Source organism: Canis lupus, chromosome 1 (assembly GCF_048164855.1).
Source record: "Canis lupus baileyi chromosome 1, mCanLup2.hap1, whole genome shotgun sequence".
NCBI lineage: Eukaryota > Metazoa > Chordata > Mammalia > Carnivora > Canidae > Canis > Canis lupus.
The window spans coordinates 90,295,741-90,319,690 of NC_132838.1; the positions used below are offsets into that span (position 1 = coordinate 90,295,741).

Consider the following 23,950-nt stretch of genomic DNA (forward strand, 5'->3'; position numbering starts at 1 on the left):
ATATAACTGTCTTTGTGTACCCTTCTTCTAGCCCTGACCTAAGGCATCATCTTCAGGCAAAAGTGGGCAGTTAACTGCTAGGGCCATTTCTTTTTGCAGTGACTCTCTGACTAGCTTAGGCATATTCACAAAAATGACCTCAGAGGATAGGCATCTGAGGATAAGAACTCCCGGTTTTGCCCATCAGTGTTCCCTGATAGCTCTAAGTGATTTCTAACAAGGACGAGACACAACCTCAGATGGTATCAAAGGGGTTGTATTATCCACGAGTCTCCTGGCCTCAAGAAGAGGCCCAAAAAACAAAACATGATCTCGATTTGAAATTGTGGTAGGCATTGAGCTGGTGTCATATATTGTCGTGTATTTTTTTAATATATATTTTTAAATATATAAATATACATATTTTAAGGCAATAGATAAAACAAGTGAGTCTTACTGAATTCAAAACATAAATCCTCCTAGAGGCAATGTTCCAAATACTGGTTAAGTTTCCACCTAGCATAATTTAGAATTGTTTCTGGAAAACTATGCTCCCTGTTGCAACTTGAAACTCAAGAGGAACATTTCCTCCCCCCGCCCCCCTTCTCCTTTATTGTAGTTTTGAGGACAGAAGTGACTTCAGTTCACATCAAGAACAGTATCATAAACAGCTCCCTTTGTGTCATGTGTTGAGGGCCATCATCAAGTGATGCCTGAGTGGCTACGGGAACACCATCTAGGTCTGCCTTCTCATGGGTGGTTGAGGGAAGGGAGCCTTCCAACACTGTAGCCAAAGAACTAAGCTCCCTGGCTTTGTGAGCAGCAAGAAGGAAGCCCCCTGGCTTGGGGTCAAGAAGAGGACATCCTTCCCACCTGCCACCATGGTAACCCTCAATGGGGCAGGAGCATTTTTTTTGTCTAGAGTCCTCTTGGACAACCGCCAGAGCAGATAAAGTGTTAGAAAATCCACTGCTAATGAGCTTTTCTCCAAATCTTTCACCCTTTTCCCCAGTGTACCAGCAGGTCACCGATTTCTGTGTTGACATCTCCCCCACTCCCCCGTAGGTGAAAAGCATGGCACAGTACGTACACAACATGGACAAACGGGACAATTTTCGGAGGACTCGTTTTTCCGACCGTTTCAAAGATGACATAACTACTATTGTTAATGTGGTCACCTCGGAGACTGCAGCCCTTTTAGTGAAACCTCAGAAGGTAACTGGGCCTTTATATGCTTTATTTTCTAAATCTTTTACCTTTTTCTGTTATTTCCATAAGCAGACAAAAATAAGCATCATCTTAAGGTAGTAATTGAGATGTAACTAGCTAGACGTGACAACTTAGTGCAGTTATTGCACTGGGTGGGACCCTGGGGTGGGGCTGGGGCTTGTCAATAAAGATACGGAGGGGAAGTATTCTCTTCTTAGAAAATACATCTTGAAGTGTTACAGGGTAAAGGGCATGATTTTTGCAGCCTGCTCTCGGAGTCAAGAACTCGGAAACAAAATTGCTATATATAGAGAGAATGATAAAGCTAATGTACCAAAATGTGAAGTATTGATAACTCTGGTTAAAGGGCATGTAGGAGTTCTTTACATTGTTCTTGCACCGTTTCTATGCTTGAAATTATTTCAAAATAAAAAGTTGAAAAATGAATAAAATGAAGTCAAATTTAGAAGGCAGATATAATATTTGAGGCAGCGGTGGTCATCATTGATACCTTTATCATTACTGAGAATTTGTATAGTACCAAGTGCTCAGGAGATTTCCATCTGGTTATTTCTCGTGGCAAACTTTCTCGGTGCAGCAGGCATGGAAAAAGGACGCACAGTGAGACTGATAGATTTTCCAAAAGCCATGCAGCTAGCAACAAAGCCAGGACTGAAGATTCCCAGCCCAGAATATTCAGACAGTTACGTAAACTCCCCAGGAGTGTCCCCTGTGCAGGATACCAGAGCAGGCCGGCTTACCACTCAGAGGTACTGTGGAAACTTCTCTGTCAGGTCTCTAGCCATCCCAGGGACTGTTCAGCTTGGCCTGGATTTGCAAACTGCACATCAAAACAAAAGGAAAATATTTTTCCGATCATATTTTCAATAGAGGCAGAGAAAATTGATTTATCATTCCTAGAATGAAGGACATAAATAGGAAAGAATGAATTCCCAGTTGCTCTGAGGTGCTGTAAAATCTCTTCATAAATACGAGCCCCAAGAAGTAACCAAGACAAAAGCTCTTGCCTCAATTCATGCAAGAGTTCACTGTACCATGTGTAACTCTGACCTCTCTTAGGCTGGGAATGCTGCCTAATTGGAGGACAAAAAAAATTCTTAGGTAAAGAACCAATTCTTCTATCTTGATTAGATTTTCTCAACAATCCTTATAAATTAACAATCTGTCTCACTGAAGAAAGCAGATACATTTCAAGTTCGTTTTGCCAAAACAACAGTTACTAGTAACAAATAAGTTATGGTGGAACCATCGAATAAATACAAGATAACCATTAAAAACAGATTTTGAAGAAATGCTAAAAAGGTAGGAAGATGTTCATTGTATAACAATGAATGAAAAAATTCAAGGCCCAATATTGTGTATAGAGAACGAGCTCAATTATATACATATAAATATGCATGTAGGGAGGGGAAAAAAAAAGACAGAGGACATGTACCTAAATATGCATCGTAAATGAAGAATTGCTTGGTTGAACCTAACACTCCTGGCACCTGCTAAGGGCTGACTTATATTTGCTGCAACTTTGCAGCTTCACCAGCTTTGCCCAGTGTCTTCCCTGGGGTAGTGGCTGAAATAACAGGACCTGTCTGTTCCCGCTTTCCCACCAGGGACCTGGTGGTTCACGATCAGGGTTTTCTGCAAACTATTGGTTTGTTTTTAAGGAAACTGAACAGGCAGAGAAGATGAACATAAGCCTGGCTTTCTTCTTGTATGACCTCCTCTCACTCATGGATCGGGGCTTCGTATTTAACCTCATCAAACATTACTGTAACCAGGTGAGTGTCCCACAGACAATCGCTGTGCTGTTCTGGTTCCTTCTCCAGTGTCATGCTCATTGCCATGGCATGCTGTCATACATACCCATGGCCAAGTTAGCTTGACTCCTGTACGTTCTGGGCTTGGTGAGCATTTATTTTATGTCATTTGTTTCCTGCTGTGGGCACCGCTAGACACACTGGTTCACATGGATTCCTGGAGAGTTTGCCAGCCCAGCCCAGAAGGGTCAGCAAGTAAATGTGGGACAATTGGAAGGATCTTCTGAGTGATCTTCTTCATTGGAACATTTAACAAAAACCATGTGATGGTAGTGTTCAGTCACACACTGGGTCTAGAACTCAAAGTATGAGGTCTCTTTTCACATACTAGGGTAGTTAATTACAATGTGATTGTAGAATTCTGGCTTTCAGGAACCCCGATGAAGTCAGCCAGAGAGACTGAACCTCACTGAGCAGAAAGCAAGTATTTACAATGTAAGAGTGTCTTAGCAGTACCACCACCTCCTCAGATTTTTAAGTCGGATTCTGCTCTTCTTCACCATCTTCTTTCAGCTGTTCCAGCAGTAGTAATATCAGTAGTGTTTGGTTGCTACTGTTGCTTCTCCTTTCCTTGCATATTCTTCCTTTGGCACCACTACCACTGTCACCACTACCCACCAGCACTGTCACCACCTCCAACTGCCCTTACCACCCAGACCCTCCACCATCACCAGCACTGTCACCACATCTGGCTTCTTCCTGTGAACCAGGCACTGTGCTGAACATTTTATAGAAATAGTATCTTTAATCCTTGCAAGGTGTCGTCTACCTTTGGCAAATGATAAAGTTGAGGTTTTAAAGAGTCATGGAACTTGTCTAGGTTGGAAAGAGCTACATCTACCCAACTCCAGGGTACAATGGATTCATTCCTCTGTTCTATCAGGCCTGGCTCTCTGTGGTTCTTCTCTTAGTGACCCTAAGTCATTCATTCAACTTGTCTGGGTCTCATTGCCTCATTTGTAGAATAAAAGGATTTCTTGGGATCCCTGGGTGGCTTAGCATTTTGGCACCTGCCTTTGGCCCAGGGCGTGATCCTGGAGACCCGGGATCGAGTCCCACATCGGGCTCCCTGCATGGAGCCTGCTTCTCCCTCTGCCTCTGCCTCTCTCTCTTTCTCTGTGTGTCTCCTATGAATAAAAAAAATCTTAAAAAAAAAAAAAAAAAAGGATTTCTCCCTGTCCCCCTCAAAAGACCATGACTTTTCTAGAGGAACTCCTGATAAGGAAACGGACCTGTAAAAAGAGAAGCCTGGGGACATCTGGGTGACTCCATTGGTAAAGCATCTGGCTTCAGCTCAGGTTGTGATCCCAGGGTTCTGGGATCAAGCTCTGCATCCGGCTCCCTGCTTAGTGGGGAGTCTGTTTCTCCCTCTACCTCTGCTCTTCTCCTGCTCCATGCTCTCTTACTTTCTCTTTCTCTTGCTCTCTTTCAAATAAGTAAATCTTTAAAAAAGAGAGAGAGAATCCTAAGGAAACATGAGAATTCCCAGAACACCAATATCTTGCATGCCCTGACCTCCTGCCCCTGAGTGGATCTTCTGTTTCAGATTCCACCAGAATGAAGAGGTGGAGGACTATGTCATTCCTCTTTGCCATTCCGCTCAGGTTGTTTAGGATAATAGGACATCAGATGAATTGCAAACATGAGTTAATAAGTTTTCCAAAATAGGTCATTGGATGAATTGTGATCATAAGTTAATCCATTTTTCAAAACTTAAATTTGGATATATAGAAAGGAGATACTAAACACCACAATAGCCCAAGGCTAGCTACTTTTAAAGAAAAAAATTACTCATGACACTTCCTCAGGGCCATAGAGATAGGTGTGGGGACCGTTGCAATGGGATTTCACGGTACAGGAGATTGGGCTCAGCTATAAATATAAGGAAAAATGAGAACTTACAGCCAGGGAGCAAGAGTGGGGGTAATTAGTGGATGAAAAATGAGTAAGCAGAAGCATCAGAAGTGAGGATTCTGGCTAAACCAACCTACCAGGGATTCTTGCTGGAGACAGGCCAGGGGGACCAGAAACCACCTGGAAAGTGGTGAGGAACTAGGGATGAGGAATTGGTCAGATATCAAGGTGGTCCGAGATCGAGGCTGGAGAGGACTGGCTAAACAGATTTAGCAGGATCCTTGCTAAGAACGAGCTCTCAAGGACATGCCCAAGGGTGGGCCTGTTTGAAAAACAGCTCAGAGGAGCCTGACTCACATTTGGTGAAGGAGAGAATCTTCATCACTCATGGACACTCTTCATTACCAAAAGGCAAACAAGGCAGTCCAAAGGAGATGTCCGCCTGCCCCACAGAGGCACTTTATAATTTTCTCTTTTGCTTTCCTTTCTTCTCTCTCTCTCTCTGTTTTCAGTCTTTTCCTTTTCTTTTAAGTTAGGCTGTGTTTCTGATTTACCCTCTCTTTCTTCCTTTTTTCCGTGTCAGCTTCTGGAGAGCCTCAGACTTGGAATTTGGAGACCTGTGTTCTAATTCCAGTGATGCCATTAAACTAGTCTGTGATTTGGGCAGTTTAACATTTGCATCAGTAGCTCTTTCATCTGCAAAAAGCCAGAGCTGAGTTAGATTTATTCAGGCTTTAACATTTTGATTCTATGGTCTGCTTGCAGTGACGTCTGTGGGTATTGTTTAGCATAATTAGTGTAGCGCTCAGGCCTGAAGTGGTAACTGACTGTAGTCAGTGGTGATTCCATTCATTAATCCCAGCTATCTAGAGACAGTATGAACATCATACTTGAGCCAAGTTATAGTCTTCCAAAATCCTTGGATTTTATCATTTTGCATACCCTCATTCAAACACCCTATCTTGTTTTCTGCTTTATGACAAAGAGTATGATTTTAGCCTTTTTTAAATAGTCACTCACAATAGACAAAAAACCTAGCTTTTCTTTCTTTCTTTTTTTTTTTTTTGAGGAAAATGCTTGTTTCCACTGAGTTTATTACTAATATAAAAAATGTTAAAAAGAAAAAAAATTCATTCTCAAATTTCCAACGACTCTCATCCTTCCCTCTTGCCCACACAACTCCTGACCCATTTCCTCAGGGTTACTGCAAAACTGAACCTGTTTGCGGCCATTTTCACAGAAAACAACCAGTACCAGGGATGTAGGGAAGAAGGTTAGATGAAGGCGACAGTTCCATCCAGGTTCCACCCAAGGGTAGGCCAGGTGGAAATTCACAGAATTCAGACAAAAGGGCTGGTAGCCTCACAATGACGTACTCTAACTAAAGTGGTCTGGAGAGGAGATAGGATAGCCCATAAGAGACTTTAGAGGACATCTCATGGGCTTGGTCAAACCCCGAAAAACCGACACCAGGAGGATGGGGAAACCAGGGAGGCAGTCTTGCAGAAAGTTTCACAATTCTCTCATGTTGGGAGGTGTGGAGAGTCTAGAGGGCATCAAGAGCCTCATTCATGTTGGCAGAAAAACTTACTCTAGTGTTGGGAAGTCACAATGATGCCTTGGACACTGAAAAAGGCTATGTATGAGGGGATGCACAGTTTCACAAAGCATAGTGATCACAGACCAGAGCGGTGGGGATCATGCTACTGACGCAAGATCTACAAAATCCAAAAGCAGGGAGAGTGGCCTTTCAGGGAGTAACTCTGCCCAGTCATCTGTACTTCACCCCAAACTGGTGAGTTTCACAAAGCAACTGGCAATTTTAGGGGTAGGGTTTGTCACATAAAAAGGACTTAAAACAAGCAGCTAGAAGGTAATGGTAGGAAACTGCTCCAGGGCTCTTAGGAACTGAGAGCAGTACTGAGAGCTGGGTGGGCAGATGCATAAGAAACAGCACCAAAGATACTTCCTGTTCAGCAGTCAATAGGTGAAGGGGAAGAGGATCCAGGAGGCAGTTGAAGAGAGCAAAGGTGGGGTCCTGAAGGCGAGTCTCTGGAGGCTGGATCAGAAGAAAGGCCATACGCTGGGCACCAGTGATGAAACACAACTCTGGACCCCAAATTGGGGAGGTGGCAGATGGGGGTGGGTGTCACTGACTGAGGGTGCTGGGTGGAACAGCCTCACAGTAGCCGTCACAGGGCCACAGGGAAGTATATGGCCGCTAGGTCAGAGGGCTCCTTCCAGCCTGGATGGGAAGGCAGAGTCTCACAGAGGAGGTCCATTGACGCCTGGGTGGTAGAAGGCACAGAGGTCCTCATATCGACAGTGGCCCTTTTTGGCAAAGTGTCGGCAGACAGGGCAGTTGGATTTGTCTTCCATAACTTGGGGGCCATCCTTTGGCGGGCAGGTATTTTTGATAAGAGACCAACTTTTGAGCCTTCGGGGATTTCACAAAGAGCAGGTCTCCAGGATCACAAGGCGGCGCTAAACCACTGAGCCACCCGGGCTGCCCTAGATGTCACTTTTAATGTGCCACTTAATTAATACCCATCCCTTGAGTAGTGACACTGAGACCACTACCCTGGGTCCTGACCTTTGCGGAGGATGTTTCCAGAACCGCATCTTACTCGTTTCTAGCCATCACCAGAAATATTTTTTGAAATTTCTGTCTTTGGGACACCTGGATGGCTCAGTGGTTGGGCATCTGCCTTTGGCTCAGGGCATGATCCCGGATTCCTGGGATCGAGTCCCAGGTCGGGCTCCTTGCATGGAGCCTGCTTCTTCTCCTTCGTGCTTGTGTCTCTGCCTCTCTTTCTGTGTCTTTCATGAATAAATACAATCTTTTTTTTTTTTTTAATTTCTGTCTTTAATGAAATCTCAAGGGACCTATTTAAGACCTATACTGTGGCCTTCTTTCAGGCACAAATATCTTTTGCTTTTGCGTTCTGACTGGTTTGATCCCAAACCAGTCAGAATATAGGCCTTTAATTAGAAACTCTTGGTGAGTGACCATTAAGTGAGGGACACGAGATTGAGTTCTAATCAGTTGAGTTTGCTGGTGGCTCCATTTGTCCAAAGTCAGTGGCCATCAAGACACATGGACAAAGAGCACAGGTTCTGGTAACTGTTCCTACACAAAAGTTTACACATGTTTTATTTTTTACATAATACATAACGGTATTCATTTGTGTTAAGTTAAAGTCTAACTACAGATTGATTAATCCTATTAGGCAGAATGACCCACAACACAATGGCTTCTCCAAAAATGGCCCAAAATATGCTGCTGATTTAAATTATGTCATTTATAAAACTGCTCTCAAAATGCATAAAGAGGAGGCATGTCTGTTCACAAGGATGAGATGCTTGGTTTCCCTCGCTGGGGCACGAGGGTGTTTATGATGATATATCAAGAGGCTCAAGGTCCGTCATAGTCCTCCTTTCCCTACTTTGCCTTGAAAGAAGCTGCCTCTGAGTCATAGCCCATAAAGTCTGGGTCTTCATTGTCACCTTACCTGAGGGAAGCAAATGATCTCTTTTATTTTGTTATTGTTGCTAGTTTTTCATTGCTTATTACACAGTTGGTTTGTTTTTGTTTAATTTTTTTAATTGAAGTAAAATTAATTACAATATTAATTTCAAGCATACAACATAATGATTCAATAATTCTGTACATTATTAGTGCTCACCACAACAAGTATAGTCTCCACTATACAATGTTACTGCAGCATCATTGACTGTTTTCCTCATGCTGTACTTTGCATGGTTTGGTTGTTTGAGGAAAGACTTTTCCTCATAACTCTTCCAGCTTTCTCTTTCTTTCTCCTCCCCTTCCTCTCGTCTTACTTTGGGGCAAACTCAGCAACTTTTTTGCAGGGAATACATACTTTCCTCAGTAATAAGATGCCTTTATCTAGGGAACTGGTCTGAGCACTCCCCATCTGAAGTCTTTAATTAGAAACTACAAAAGAACAGTTGTGGTGTTAGAATCACCCAGTCATATTCCATTAGTTTTGTGTGGCCCCATATGGGGTCAGCTCCGTTCATTTAGCTTCTCAGACACAGTGGCGTTTTTGTGAAATTAATGATATTATGTTACACTGAAGACATACCCCCAGAATATTTGCAACACAGGTTTGCCACAGGGTGATAGATTTGACAAGGGTGGGGGTTGGGTCAAGAATCCACCTTTTGGACTGCTGTTAGGCTAGAATTATTAAAGGGAACAGTAATGTGTGAAAACCCATTGGGCCTCCCTGTAATATAGAGCTTTCCATCCATTGCACTGTCCCATTAATTTTTATTAAATTGTTTGTCTTAATCTGGAGAGAGTAGATTTTGTATCTGCCAACTTCAACTCCATTTGTTTTATAATAAACACATCTTTCCTGTTTTCATTTTTCTTCCCAGCTGTCAGCCAAGCTCAACAACCTTCCAACGCTCATTTCCATGAGGCTGGAGTTTCTGAGAATCCTCTGCAGCCATGAGCATTACCTCAATCTGAACCTCTTCTTTATGAATGCTGATACTGCTCCAGCATCCCCCTGCCCCTCCATCTCCTCCCAGGTGATCAGCTACTGAAAGAATTCCTCAAGCTATTTCATTTAATTAGTTTAGTCTTTTATTACTATAAAGGTTGATCTTATTAATTAAAAGGAAAATCAAGATATTCACATTGGATCAGTTGGTCCAGATACACACAAGTATGGTACCAAAGTTGCACTAACTGATCATTTACAAGCTACAGGATTGGTTTCTTCCTAGGCTCAAGGGTCCCACCTGAGGCCAGGAAGAGCAAGGAGTCCATATGCATTATGAAAATTTAGAAATTCATAGGAAAGTCACATAGCTTCCTTTGGCATCAGTCATCTTCCCATGTTAGGTGGAAAGTGAGCATCTTCTTTGCTCACTCCTTTTCCTGAACCCTAGAACTATAAAATTTCTGAAATTGTGTATTCCTTTATATTAATTCCAAAATGATCTACTAGTGATTTTTAACACCTGTATTATGTCTTTGAGCTGTCCTAGAACTTTCTAATGATACTGTTATAAAATGGATTTGGGTGTAAGACGAGTCCATCTTGAATTATACTACAGATAATTTAGTTCTTGAAGCACTAAAAAGACCTTGTCATAAACTAATCCACAGTCTCTTTTATAGAGAATGTATTTCTAATGAGTCTTGTTCTTTATCTGCCACAAAAAAATAATGCTTATATAGTGTTTAGAAACAAGGCTCTGACTGACATAGCCAATCTTTTTTTGTAGCAATTTCTCACAGGTTAGGGTCAGCGGGACCCAGATTCTACTGGATGTTAAGAGGTATTATACAAATACAGAATTCCAGAGTCAAATAAGTTTTGAAAACCCTGTGTTAACAGGTTTGCTTGCAGTAAGCCACCCAAGAATCTCTAATTGGTTAGTGTAAATTGTAAATACCCAAAGGGTGGAGGAGAAAAGTATTTAATAAGCATTGATTCCCAAAGTTATTTAACTATTGGAAACCTGTTTTTTTCTTCCATAGATTTCTCAAGAGATAGTGCCCTCTAGAAAAACTTGAAGGAAATGCTGTTTTACAATCACATTCCATTTATAGGTGACAAATCAGAGGCTCAGGGCAGCCCAGCAAGATTAGTTTCTATTTTTGTTGGAGATCCCTTGATACTAACACAAAAGTGAAGGTTTGTCTTACCAATTAAAAAAAAAAAAGAAAACTCAGCCATTTATGTCAGGTGACATGAGGCAGTTGTCAGCCACATGACCATCTCAGTGTGAATTGGGGAGGATCTGGTTTACAGCAGCAGTTCCAAATGTGCTAATTTTGCCCTGGGTCCTCTGCCACAGTTCCCTTCTGACTGCCCCAGGGAATTAGCAAACCCAGGGCAAGGCCCAGCCCCACCCAGCTGTAAAGGATTTCCAAAGTCACTTTAGATTCCTTTAGTGCAATACGATGTATATCCCCAAGATAACACAGGAAATGTCTAGGACTGGTAAGTCTGACACTTCCTGCCTGATACCACTGCTGGTTCCAGCCAGTTGAATTCAGGCAGTGTGTGCAAGCCATACTCAGAAGTGTAGCCGAGCAAACTGGGGCCTCTAGTAAGGGAGGCAGCTTGTAGGAGAGGAATTGCCAGCTCAAAGCCACAGCAAGGGACACAGTCCCCGATTCTCTATCCACATGATATCCTTGGACTTTAATCTTGGCTTCTGAACTGGGGTGGGGGAGTATCAGTCATTTTGTGAGAGACCCCGGGGGCTTTATTTTCATCTTTCCCAATTGACAGTTCTCGGTCTGTTGTAAAAGGAAATCAGAGTGACCACTGGAAGCAGGGCCCCCACCTGGGGAATATCACTGGGAAGTGCTTACAAAGCCTCCCCCCTGGAAGCACCATGCCCTCCATAGACACTGGCCAATGTGATTTTAATTCCAGTTCTTGTTACTCATGGAACTGCTCCTTGCATTTCTTTCTGTTGTAATTTAAATTCAATTAATTAACATATAATGTAAATTATTTGTGTTCAATTATTTGTATTACTTTCATTCAGTTAATTAACACATAATGTTAATTATCTGTACATAATGTTACTGGTTTCAGAGGTAGCGTTCAGTGATTCATCAGTGTTATATCACACCCAGTGCTCATAACATCACGTGCCCTCCTTCACGTCCATCATCCCATTACCCCAGCCCCCTAGCCTCTCAGCCCCCTCAGCCCCCCAGCCTCCCAGCCCCCTCAGCCCCTCACCCCAAACCCTCAGTTTGTTTCCTATGATTAAGAGTCTCTTATGGTTTGCATTTCTATAGAATTCTAGCTCCTGCTCCAGTTTCCAGGACCAGAAGATTGCCAGCATGTTTGATCTGACTCCCGAGTACCGTCAGCAGCACTTCCTCACTGGACTTCTCTTTACTGAACTGGCTGCTGCCCTGGATGCTGAAGGAGAAGGGTATGTTGCTGGCATGTAAATTGGAATACAAAGCAAAAAGCCCACAAAAAACAAAAGGGTTTCGCAATCCAGCCTCTCTTACTTGGTGAAAAACTCTACCATTCACCAGTTCTGAAGAGTGGAAGCATCCGTATGTTGAGAAAAAGGTGCTGATAGGAACGTGGAAAGGCATGAGGGACAGAGAGAAACTATAAACTGGCTTTTTCCAGCCACTTATTCATTGAAAGAAATGAATTTCAATTTCAGCAGGCTTCCCAGGGATGCTTTGATTAGTGAACTTAGGAACAAAGCCATTTATAAATTCTGCCCCAGGTGATCCGTGTATACACAGAGGCAGCAGCAAGATGCCACTTGGCTTAATGTTGACAAAGGAAGCCAAACTGATGGGAAGGCAGTCACCCAGTGTCTAGATTAGGTTTCTTGCAGAGAGACCTTCCTAGGCTAAAAGAGACGCCCCAGGTCCAGGACTTAGAAATCCTCTCACCTTTTATAAGCCTGGGCATGTGGTAGTATCCAGTCTCGAAGTCCAGGGACAGGGATGGAGCTGGACCACCCCTTCTTCTTTCCTTCTCTCTCTCTGTTCCTGAGCCATAGGATTAGAAAACCACCATCTGCCCAATTAGATGGAAGGAGACAATGCGTTCCAAATTATACATCACATTCAACAGTTACCAAATGGCTACCATGGGGCAGACATCTATCAGAGATATATCAGTGCACAGAACAAAGTTCCCTGCCCCCAAAGAACTCACCATTCAGAGACTCACATCCAAAGATCATTAGGATTGGAAGATAATCAGACTCAGCCCTTTCGGTGTTCAGGTTAGGCACAAAGGATTGAAGGAGCTTGCCCAAAGTCACTTAGCAGAACCACATCTAGAGCCAGGGTCTCCTGAGTCCTTTTCCAGGGTGTTCTCTCCCTGGAAAACCTCTTCCTACAACTCCTCTCATCTTACCTTGTCTGCTTAAGAAGCTTCTGGAATAAAGTATCTGATTAGTGACAGTGATGCTATATGTTACAGATATTTGTCTAATTGGAAGTTTTCAAGTTTTCTCTTAAGTGCTTGTAATTTAGTGAAGGAAACAATGACCAGAGCACCTTTGGCTTATGTGAACTGCACTCACAAACATATCCTAAGCACTTTGTCCATACTGCTGTCGGCCAGATGAATGTCTGTCTCTGCCTCCTGGGAGGTCAGTGTGGAAACCAAATGTTCTTCAATCTAAATTCTGCCTCTTTCTAGAAATCCATGTCCTGAGGGCATCCTTAGAGAGCTTCAATCTCATCTTCTCTCAAACCTAACTGCACTCCTCTCAATTTTCTCAGTAGAACTTTCTACCTGATAACTAACATAAATTTCCATAGCAACACAAAGTGCCCTGATCCATATGGTGTTAAGAATGAGGTTGGAGCACAAAAAAAGTCACCTTCAGGGACAAACACACACACACACACACACACACATGCACACGCTTTTGCTTAATTGTACTTTGCTAGCACTGATCCACATGATTTCTGAAAGTACTCGTATTTACATTAGCAGAAGTTTCTAATTTCCATTTCCCTTCTAGTGAGATATCAAGGGAAACCGGCCTGCCATCTATTTTGATTCCTCATGAAATTGTTGCTGTTATTTTACTAGCAACAGAGTAGAGTATGTTCAGAGGTCATCGAGCAATTATGTTCAGGCAGGTGGGTACATTCTTCAAACACACACACATATACACACAGCACCTTTTCTACCCCCTAGAGGGTAGCTAATTAAGAGTGTCTCTCCTTTGGCAACACAATAATCCCTGATTTCTGGGTTGTCAGTTACTCCCCTGGAAATTCATTAGAAATACTGTCACATACTTATTAGTGACTTTACCATGTGGGCTAAAACCTCAGAAAAATCTCTTTAATAGTACTTCCTCTTCATCAGTACTTCATTTTGCTGCCAAGACAATTAAGAGACTCACCAACACCTGCCCATATGAAGGGCAAGGGCCAGTGGGACATGTCTCAGTATTTGGAATTCTGAAAGGAGCCATGGCTCCAGTTTCTAATGGGTCTCCTTGGAACACCCTCCCCCTTAACTGGCGGTGCCCACGAGTGTCCACAGATCATCAAATCCACAGTGTTTTGCAAGCATGTGAAAATTAGCATCTTTGTGTTATGCTACCAAATGTTTAAATAATTAATTCTAATCCTTCATATGCTCTTCCAAAAAATAAAGGGACACAACACTTTCCAAATCATTCTATGAGGTTGTTATCTATTATCCTGATACCAAAAACAGACAAAAGAAATCACAAGAAAAGTGCACACTAATATGACTATAGACCAAAATATCCTCAACAAAATACTAGAAAATTGAATTTAACAACATATAAAAAGGATTATACACTGTAGCAAGATTGGTTTAACATCTGAAAATCAATTAATAAAACACACTACATGCATAGAATAAAGGATGAAACCCATTCAGTCATCTCAATAGATGAAGAAAAAGATTTTGACAAAATCTAATACCCTTTCTTGAAAAGCACTCAACAAATCCTATAGGAATATAAGAGCATTTCCTCAACCTGATAAAGGGCATCTATGAAAAACCCACAGCTAACCTCATACTTATTAGTGGAAGACTGATTGCTTTCCTTCTTTCTCTTTCTTTTTTTTTTTTTTTTCTTTTTTGATTGCTTTCCTTCTAAGGCCAGGAACAAGATTAAGAATAGCCACTCTCGTTACTTCTGTTTTATTCGTTGTTGTACTAGAAGCCCTATCCAGAGCAAGTAGGCAAGAAAATGAGATAAAGACACCCATATTGGGAAGGAAGAAGTAAAACTATCTCTGTTCACAAATGACATGATTTATTTATAGAAAATCCTGTGGAACCCACTAAAAACCTATTAAAGTTAATAAATGTGTTCAGCAAGGTTGTAAGATATGAGATTGATATACAAAAATCTATTATATTTCCATATACTTGTGACAAACAATGTGGAATGAAATTAAGAAAACTTCTCCATTTAAAATAGCTCCAAAAAATAACAAAAATCTTAGGACTAGATTTTTTTAAACAAAAGAAGTATAAGTTTTTGTACACCAAAAACTATAAAACACTTTGGAAGGAAATAGAGCTAAACAAGTGGAGACTCTTGACATATTCTTGGATCAGAAGACTTAATATTGTTAAGATGGCACTACTCCCCAAAAAGCCCTACAAGTTCAGTGCACCACCTCTCAAAATTCCAGCTGGCTTCTTTGCAGATATTGCTAAGCTGATCCTGAGTCATATGAAAATTCAAGATAGCCAAAGATAGCCAAAACAGTCTTGAAAAAAAAAATACAATTGGAGGACTCACATTTCCTGATTTCAAAACCTACTACAAAGCAATAGTAGTGCTTCTGCCATAAAGACAGACATATCGATCAATGCAATTGAATTAGGAGTCTGAAAATATATCCTCACATTTATAGTCAATTGACTTTTGGCAAGGGTGCCAAAACCATTCAAGGGGGAAAAAGTAGTGTTTTTAACAGATGGTGCTAGCACAACTGGGTATCCACATGCAAAAGAATGAAGTTAGGTCCCCATCTCACACCATATGCACAAGTTAACTCAAAATGGTCAAAGACCTCAATGTAAGTGCTGAAACTATAAGACTCTTAGATGAAATCATGCAGATGATCTTCATGAAATAGGATTAGGCAATGACTTCTTAGACCTGACACCAGAAAGGCAAAATAAAAGAAAAAAATAGCTGAGTTAGACTTCTTGAAAGTGAGAACATGTGTGCTATATAGGACACTATCAAGAAAATGAAAAGAGAGTGCACAGAATGGGAGAAAGTATCTGCATATCATAGATCTAATAGGGGATTTGTGCCTATTATTTTTTAAAGATTTAGTTTTTTATTTTATAAAGATAGAATGTGTGTGTGCACATAGTGGGAGGGGTAGAAGGAGAGGGACAGAGGGAATCCCAAGCAGACTCCCCCACTGAGCATGGAGCCCGACATCCAGCTTGATCTCATGACTTATGAGATCATGACCTGAGCCAAAATCATGAGTTGGAGGTTTAAATGACTGAGCCACCCAGGCGCCCCTCTCTTTATATAATTTTTAAATCTCACAACTCAATAACAAAAAGACAAATAACTCCCATTTTTTAAAAGGCAAGAATCAGCACCAAAGAAGAGATGACCAATAAGCACAGAAAAAAAAAAATCAACATCATTAACCATCAGGAAAATAAATGCATATCAAAACCAGACAAATTCCCCTTCTCTCTTAGTTCTTTCAGGCAACTGTAATGAAAATACCATAGCCCAGGTGGCTTATAAACAACAGACATTTATTTATCACAGTTCTAGAGTCTGGGAAGCCCAAGATCCAAGGTGCTGGTAGATTAAGTGTCTGATGAGGACCCATTTCCAATTCATAGATGGCCATCTTCTTGCTGTATTCTTACATGGCAGAAGGGCAGGGGGGCAAGGGAACTCTCTAGGGTCTTTTATAAGGGCATTAGTCCCATGCATGAGGATTCCACTCTCATGACTTCATCCCCTCCCAAAGGCCTTTCTTCCTAATACCATCACACTAGGATTACATTTAAACATATGAATTTTAGAAGGACACAAACATTCAGTCCATGGCACCTTCATACCCACTAGGATGGCTGTAATAAAAAGATAAATATTAACTAGTGTTGACAGAGAGAAAATGGAAACTTTTCAGGTGTGGGGGTGATGTAAAATGGTGTAGCCACAGTTGGAAACAGTTTGGTGGTGGATGCATGGTGGTGATTAAGCATCTCACTGCAGTTCAGGGCATGATCTCAGGGTCCTGGGATCAAGCCCTGAGTCAAGCTCTACACTCTCTCTTTCTCCCTCTCCTTCTGCCCCTCCCCCTGCTCGTGCTTTCTCTCTCTCAAATAAATAAATCTTAAAAAAAAAAAAAAAAAGGAAAGGAAATAAAACAGTTTGGTGGTTCCTCTAAAGGTCAAACATAGAGTTACCATAAAATCCAGTAATTCTACTCTGAGGTATGAAGTAAACTCCGTATCCAAGAGAAGTAAGCTTATGTCCACACAGAAACTTTTACACAAATATTCAAAGCAACATTGATAATTCATAATAGTGAAAATAATCCAAATGTCCATCAGTTGATGAATGAGTAATTAAAATGTGATCTGGAGTTCCTGGGTGGCTCAGTCTGTTAAGCGTCCGACTCTTGATTTCACCTCAGGTCATGATCTCAGGGTCCTGAGATCAAGCCCCATGTTGGGCTCTGCGCTGAGCATGGAACCTGCCTGGGATTCTCTCTCTCTCCCTCTGCCCCTCTCCCCCACCTCACAACCTCTCTCTCTCTTTCTAAAAATAAAATATCTAAAAATAAATAAATAAAAATAAAATATCTGTCCACACAATGGAATATTACTCAACAATAAAAAAGAACAAAGTACTGAATGTTACAATATGATGGACTTTTGAAACATCATAACAGCAGACCCAGGACCAGAACACAAGCAATCTGTTTCTGGATTCTAGATACTTCTACCCTCTTTTGCTTGGTTTTCACATGTTACCCCAATGTTCAGGAGTGTTCTGACTCCTCCTTATTTAAGAGCATTTTGGTCAATCTCCCTTCACCATAACATCTAACTTTCTGTGTTGTATCGATAGGATCAGCAAAGTGCAAAGGAAGGCGATTAGTGCCATCCATAGCCTTCTGAGCTCTCACGACCTGGACCCACGCTGTGTCAAACCAGAAGTGAAGGTCAAAATCGCTGCCCTCTACCTGCCTTTGGTTGGTATCATTTTGGATGCTTTGCCACAACTCTATGACTTTACAGGTAACGATGCCTCTGTGTCCTTTGGAATGGTGGGGGCCCCTGCCAGATGCTCTACTGGCATGAAGTTTCTGTTATTAGCTCTAATGCTGATATGTTTGTGTGAGCGGTTTTCCACAGCAGTGGTCTCCAGACCTTTTTCACATAGATTCCAATGAGTTTTTGGGTTTGGGAAGGTTTGGGGTTTTTTTTGTTTTGTTTTTTTTTCTTTTTTTTAGGTTTGGGGTTTTTTGTTTTTTTTTGGAGGGGTCCCAATAAGGTTTTCATTTGTTTTTTAAAGGACTATAGTCATATAGTATGTTTTTCATTTAGAAATTATTCATTATTCATTCACTCATCTGCTGATGTATGATGAACTTTGTAGACCGTATATCACAAAAGATGAAATATTAACAGAATTACTCCCTGGGGAGATCACCATTCTAAGGCATTGAAATAAAGGTGTTTCTTCTCTTTTCTCTTATGAATGGCTTAGGAAAGAAGCAGACTCAAATGATCCTAAACAATTTTTTCAATGTAAAAAAAGTATCATGGTGTGGGGACACCTGGGTGGCTCAGCGGTTGAGCTTCTGCCTTCGACACAGGATGTGGTCCAGGGTCTGGGGATTGTGTCCCACATCAGGCTCCCCCTGAGGAGCCTGCTTCTCCCTCTGCCTATGTTTCTCTCTCTGTGTGTCTCTCATGAATAATAAATAAATTTTAAAAATATATATCATGATGATGTGGCACCTGGGTGGCTCAATTGGTTAAGCATCCAACTCTTGATCTTGGCTCAGATCATGATCTCAGGGTCGTGAGATGGAGCCCTGAGTCAGGCTCTGTGCTGAGCATGGGGCCTACCTGGGATTCTCTCTCTCCCTCTCCTTCTGCCCCTCCCAACTTGAACTCACTCTCTCTCAAAAAAAACCCAAACAAACAAACAAACAAACAAAAAACAACCAAAAACATACGGCGTCTTCAAACTTAGGAAATTCTACCAGGGCAGAGGAATTTTGCTTTTGGCCCTAAGAGGCTGATTTTGGGGTTGGAAGTCAGTATCTCTCATTTTTCAGCAAGAGGAAAGGATAAGTTGTCTTAATGGAGTTTGTGTACCTCCTGAGTTTATTCACATATTACAATGTGGATTAGAGCCTTGGACAGATCTTGATGCCTGTGGGGTGGAAGTATTTGCAAAATTTTACTAAATATTCTCTCCCCAACAACACAACCTAGCCACCGCCAAGATCGCTAACAACTAAAACAAATCTAGTGATGATGAGTTGGAAAGTCCGATCCCCCACCAATCCCTATAGGGGGAATGTAGATGAACAGAAAATGGGTAAGGGATGTACAGAAGCAAGCATGGCCTGGGGGGTGAGCATTCTCTGGTAGTGCCTGACTGGAGCCCAGATTGAGAACAGAGCTGTCTTCAAGATTTTTTTTTAAAGATTTTATTTATTTATTCATGAGAGACACACAGAGAGAGGCAGAGACACAGACAGAGGGAGAAGCAGGCTCCCTGCAGGGAGCCCGATGTGGGACTCGATCCCAGGACCCCGGGATCACGACCCGAGCTGAAGGCAGATGCTCAACCACTTAGTCACCCAGGTGCCCCAAGAATGTAATCCAGAGCACAGCAGACGACCTGCAGACCATTTCCAGAATTTTGCTGAAAGTTTCTAGAAAGTTTCATTTAAATACCTATGACTCATTTGTTCCCAAAACGGGGAACCACTTTAGCACACATTCTCCTAAATTTCCTTGTTGATGAGGATTTTCCACATCAGTCACTTTGGATTAGAGCTTCTCTTCTCAGTACTTGGCCTCCGAGCCTTTTAAATCTCAGTGGTTTCTCAATGTATGACATTGACCTTTATAGTCATGATGTACCTGACAAGTGGAAAAACAGTGAAAGTATTCTATTATTTGAGGTGATATAGCGCATCTATTACATATGGAATCCTTTGATACACTAAGAAGAATATAGTTTCTAATTTTTTATTTTTTTTAAGATTTTATGTATTCATGAGAGACATAGAAAAAGAGGCAGACATAGCCAGAGGAAAAAGCAGGCTCCCTGCAGGGAGCCCGATGCGGGACTTGATCCCAGGACCCTGGGATCACGACCTGAGCCAAAGGCAGATGCCCAACCACTGACCCACTGCAGTGCCACAGAGTATTTTTTTTTAAAAGATACAGCTGAATTCAAATTCCAGCCCATTTATTGCTACATGTGACGTTTGAAAAATTCTTCAGCCTTTCAATGCCTTCCCTCCCCTTTCCTCAACTGTAAAAATGTGGTAACAATGACTACATCTTAGGGTTGAGATAAGGATGAAATGAGAGATCTTCTACAAAGGCATTTTATGTGGCAACTGTTTATATTCCTCTGTCTTTTATAACCATGACCCTGTGCATATTTAGGAGAAGTAAGAATGCATCCTCAAATTAATCCTAATAATGTTATCAGATCTTACATAATTGCCACATGCTATTCACTTTACCATTGTTTAAAAACTCTGTTGTCTTTAAATGCAAATAGTGAGCTATTATTTTTAAAAACAGTTCTAAAATTATTTGAGTTCTGTTTTCAGAATTTTAGCAGAAGGAAATACCGTTTGCAATCTGATTTTTCTGAAAAACTGAAGATCTAAATACAATGTTGACAAGCATGACAAGATATGAGTTGTTTTTTTTTTTTTTAAAGATTTTATTTATTTATTCATGAGAGACACAGAGAGGCAGAGACATAGGCAGAGGGAGAAGCAGGGTCCCTGCGGGGAGCCTGATGCGGGACTTGATCCCAGGACTCCAGGATCATGACCTGAGCCAAAGGCAGACACTCAACCACTGAGCCACCCAGACATCCCGAGATACGAGTTTTTAATGAATCCATCAGTAGCAAGTGATACACTTTGCTAAGAAAGTGCTTAAGCAAAAACTTTGTGTGTGATTAGTAGTATTCTAAAAAACCAACCTTTTAAGTTACGGGTCCTTTTTTTGTTTGCACACATCTAGACCTACATATAAACATAGGTATGTCTATGTTATATAGAGAAAATAAAGTAACATTCATTTCAGACATTTAAAATTCAATACATTATTGACAAATTCATGACATTAGCTTGTTATTTTATAAAGAACCAATTAGTTCTGTAATTATGGGTTCCTTTCTATATGGCCATTATTTAAAATATATGAATAGAGTAAAAAATATTATATTACACACTTTATAAAAGTTAGTGAAATTAATATTAATATTAAATATTTAAAAAGTTATTTAATATTATATTTCAGGAAAGTGTTATGAAAGCTTTGAAAATTTTATTTTTACAATTTGAAAAACCAATTTCTAGCTGAATCTTTTGCTGTGCATTTTGTCTCATTTTTTAAGCCTGCCTGCTTTTTCCTAGAGATGATGGTAGGAGTTTAGCAATAATGCTAGACATCAGGTTTTAGTTTTTGTTTTTAAGATTTATTTACTTATTTGAAAGAGAGAGTCAGGAGGAGGGACTGAGGGAGAAAAAGAGAATTTCAAGCCCGCTCCCTGCTGAGCACAGAACCTGATGCAGGGCTTGATTTCAAGCCCCTGAGATCATGATCTGAGCTGAAATCAAGAGTCAGACGCTTAGCTGACTGAGCCACCCAGGCACCCCACTAAACATCAGGCTTTAAATTACTGTGCTGACTTTAGTGACTAACGAGTATCAAGTCCCTTCATAGGTATTGGGTTGGAGATATAGGGAAATGCTGTTTTTGGCTTCATATCAGCAAAGATTTTTTTTAAAGACTTTTAAAGAGCAGCTTTAGGGGGCGCCTGGGTGGATCAGCAGTTGAGCATCTGCCTTTGGCTCAGGTCATGATCCTGGGGTCTTGGGATCAAGTTCCGCATCAGGCTCCCCACAGGGAGCCTTCTTCTCCCTCTACCTATGCCTCTGCCTCTCTCTCTCTCTCTCTCTCTATGTCTCTCATGAATAAATAAAATCTAAAAAATAAAAATAAAAAAATAAAGAGCAGCTTTATGTTCACAACAAAATCGAACAGAATGTATAGAGATTTCCCAGATGCTCCTTGCCCCCACATATACACAGCACCCCATGTTGTCAGCACTAGAGGCGCACACTGGTTACAGTTGATGAACCTATAGGAACACATCATTATCACCCAAAGTCCAAGGTTTATATTAGGGTTCACTCCTGGGATGGTAAATTCTATGGGTTTGGACAAATATATAATGATATGGATCCATCATTATGGTATCCAGAGTCGTGTCTCTACCCTAAAATTCCTCTGTGCTTTGCCTGGCCATCCCTCTCTCCCTCAACCCTCCACAACCACCGAACTTTTTACTGTATTTTGTAGTTTTGCTTTTTCCAGAATGTCACGGAGTTGGAATCATATACTATGTAGCTTTTTCAGATTGATTTCTTTTACTTAGCCTACATTTAAGGTTCCTCCATGTCTTTTCCATGGCTTGACAGCTCATTTCTTTTTAGTGCTGAATCATATCCATTGTCTGGATGTACTACAGTTTATCCATTCATCTACTGAAGGATAATCTTGCTTGCTTCCACATTTTGGCCATTAGAAATGAGCAATTTTTTATGTGGGCATAAATTTTCAATTCCTTACATACCAAGAAGCACTATTGCTGGATTGTATGGTGAGGCCAATGATGCTTTCATTACAGTTGCAGATGCTCGTAGTGGAAAAAATCGTGCCAATGGCTCAGATGAAGAACAAGAAGGGACCAGTGCAATTAACCAGAATGTGGCGCTGGCCATAGCTGGAAATAATTTTAATTTGAAGACAAGTGGAGCAATGCTTTCTTCCTTGGTATGTTGGTGCACCCTTCTCTGGTTTATATTTTGTCTTGTCGCATCTTCTGATGGGCTTGTTCTTCGATCTACCTACCAGAACCCAGAGTTGTATAAAGGCAGGCTGTGCAATTCCTGCCTCTTTGCTCCATCCTGAAAGGCATCAGCATGATGCTAGCAGTTGAGAAGGGAGATGGCCCAGATGAGGTAGCACAGGGACAGACAGTTCTGGCTGCAAAGGTAGATCAAATCCAGGCAGTCTCAATGGTGCCTGAGTTCAAGAACACCAGAAAGAGGTGAACTTGGGATATCTGAGGTCAGCACTCAGAAGATCAAACCAAGCCTCCCTCAGGTGGGAGGCTCGAGCTGTGTTGATTCTGTGTGTGTCATTCACACTATGTTTGCCTCCAAAGAGATGATTGAAGGGCCCAGTTGCTTGGGGTGAGTACTTCTTAGGCAAAAGGCTTCAGCTTTTCCAAGTCCCCAGGAAGCCTAAGCAGAGTTATACAGTCCTGTCATTTTGCCCAGACTGAGCTTAAAAGAGTGAATCTTCCAGGAATACAGTGTCTGATGCTCTTGAGGTGAGAACTCTGTTCCCAGATGAGCTCTGACTCTTCCTTTGGCAGACAGTGACAGCACCGCATCGCCCAGCATTATTTAACTTTGCATTTCAGTGTAGGGGGTATAACTACTGAGAACTCCACTCAATTCTCTCCTGGAATCTAGACCCAAGTACCATCTCTGCTGGGTGGCTTTCCTCTTTTCCCCCCAGCACCTAGCAAGCCCCCACCCTCAGGACCCCCCTGGACCCCGGAAGGGCTGGCAGACAGGGCTGTAAGAAAGAGAAAAGATATTTGAGCAGTGACATCATTAATCATCCTGCAGTTTGAGAAATATTGTATTTTATGACCTCCTCCACCATTGAAACATGTAAAGTTAGCTGCCCAAGGCGCTGTATGCCTTTGACATTGTTATTTGGCCCAAAGGGCACATGCTCAGATGCCCAAAGTTCACCATTGGGGGGATCCTCCCTGGGAAGTTATTGCTAAGGTTTTCCTATCTTCTTGTCACCATACTCAGAAAAACTGAACTAATTTCATAAGCCCTATCATTTCCATCCCAACCCAACATTTCCCTCGCATACTCACAAATAGGCGATTTCACATTCCATTGGGTATTAGCTACGCTGCATGAACCAAGGGTGCAGCCACATATTGTTCTTTGTCCTGATTTGATGAGTAAAAGAAAGTACGGTCAGCCCTCAAAAACAAACACTTGGGACAGAGGTATTAGAACAAATAGCCTGAGCCCCCACACCTGACCCCCAGGAAAGCATAAATTGTGATTGAAGCCCCAGCATGGAGGACCCCGCTAAATTAGGGATTGGATTAATTTACTGAACACTTCATGGCCCTTGTACTAGACTTCGGACTGTGACAAAAAAGCTAACTCTTGAGCAGGTAAGATATTTCTGGAGCCTAGCTAGTCCTGTTCTTTG

At 41.6% G+C, this 23,950-nt stretch overlaps 1 protein-coding gene across 4 annotated transcripts in view; it reads left to right on the top strand.

Moving 5' to 3' along the window:
* The window catches only part of DOCK8 (dedicator of cytokinesis 8), a 230,588-nt gene that overhangs the window by 164,242 nt on the left and 42,396 nt on the right, over positions 1–23,950 (top strand). For all 4 annotated transcript variants that reach the window (XM_072839291.1, XM_072839300.1, XM_072839310.1 and 1 more), the window contains 6 exons: positions 1,045–1,194; positions 2,871–2,984; positions 9,285–9,440; positions 11,680–11,819; positions 17,490–17,659; positions 22,326–22,471. In XM_072839291.1, the coding sequence (XP_072695392.1) occupies positions 1,045–1,194; positions 2,871–2,984; positions 9,285–9,440; positions 11,680–11,819; positions 17,490–17,659; positions 22,326–22,471 (876 nt within the window). The remainder of the gene's footprint in view (positions 1–1,044; positions 1,195–2,870; positions 2,985–9,284; positions 9,441–11,679; positions 11,820–17,489; positions 17,660–22,325; positions 22,472–23,950) is intronic.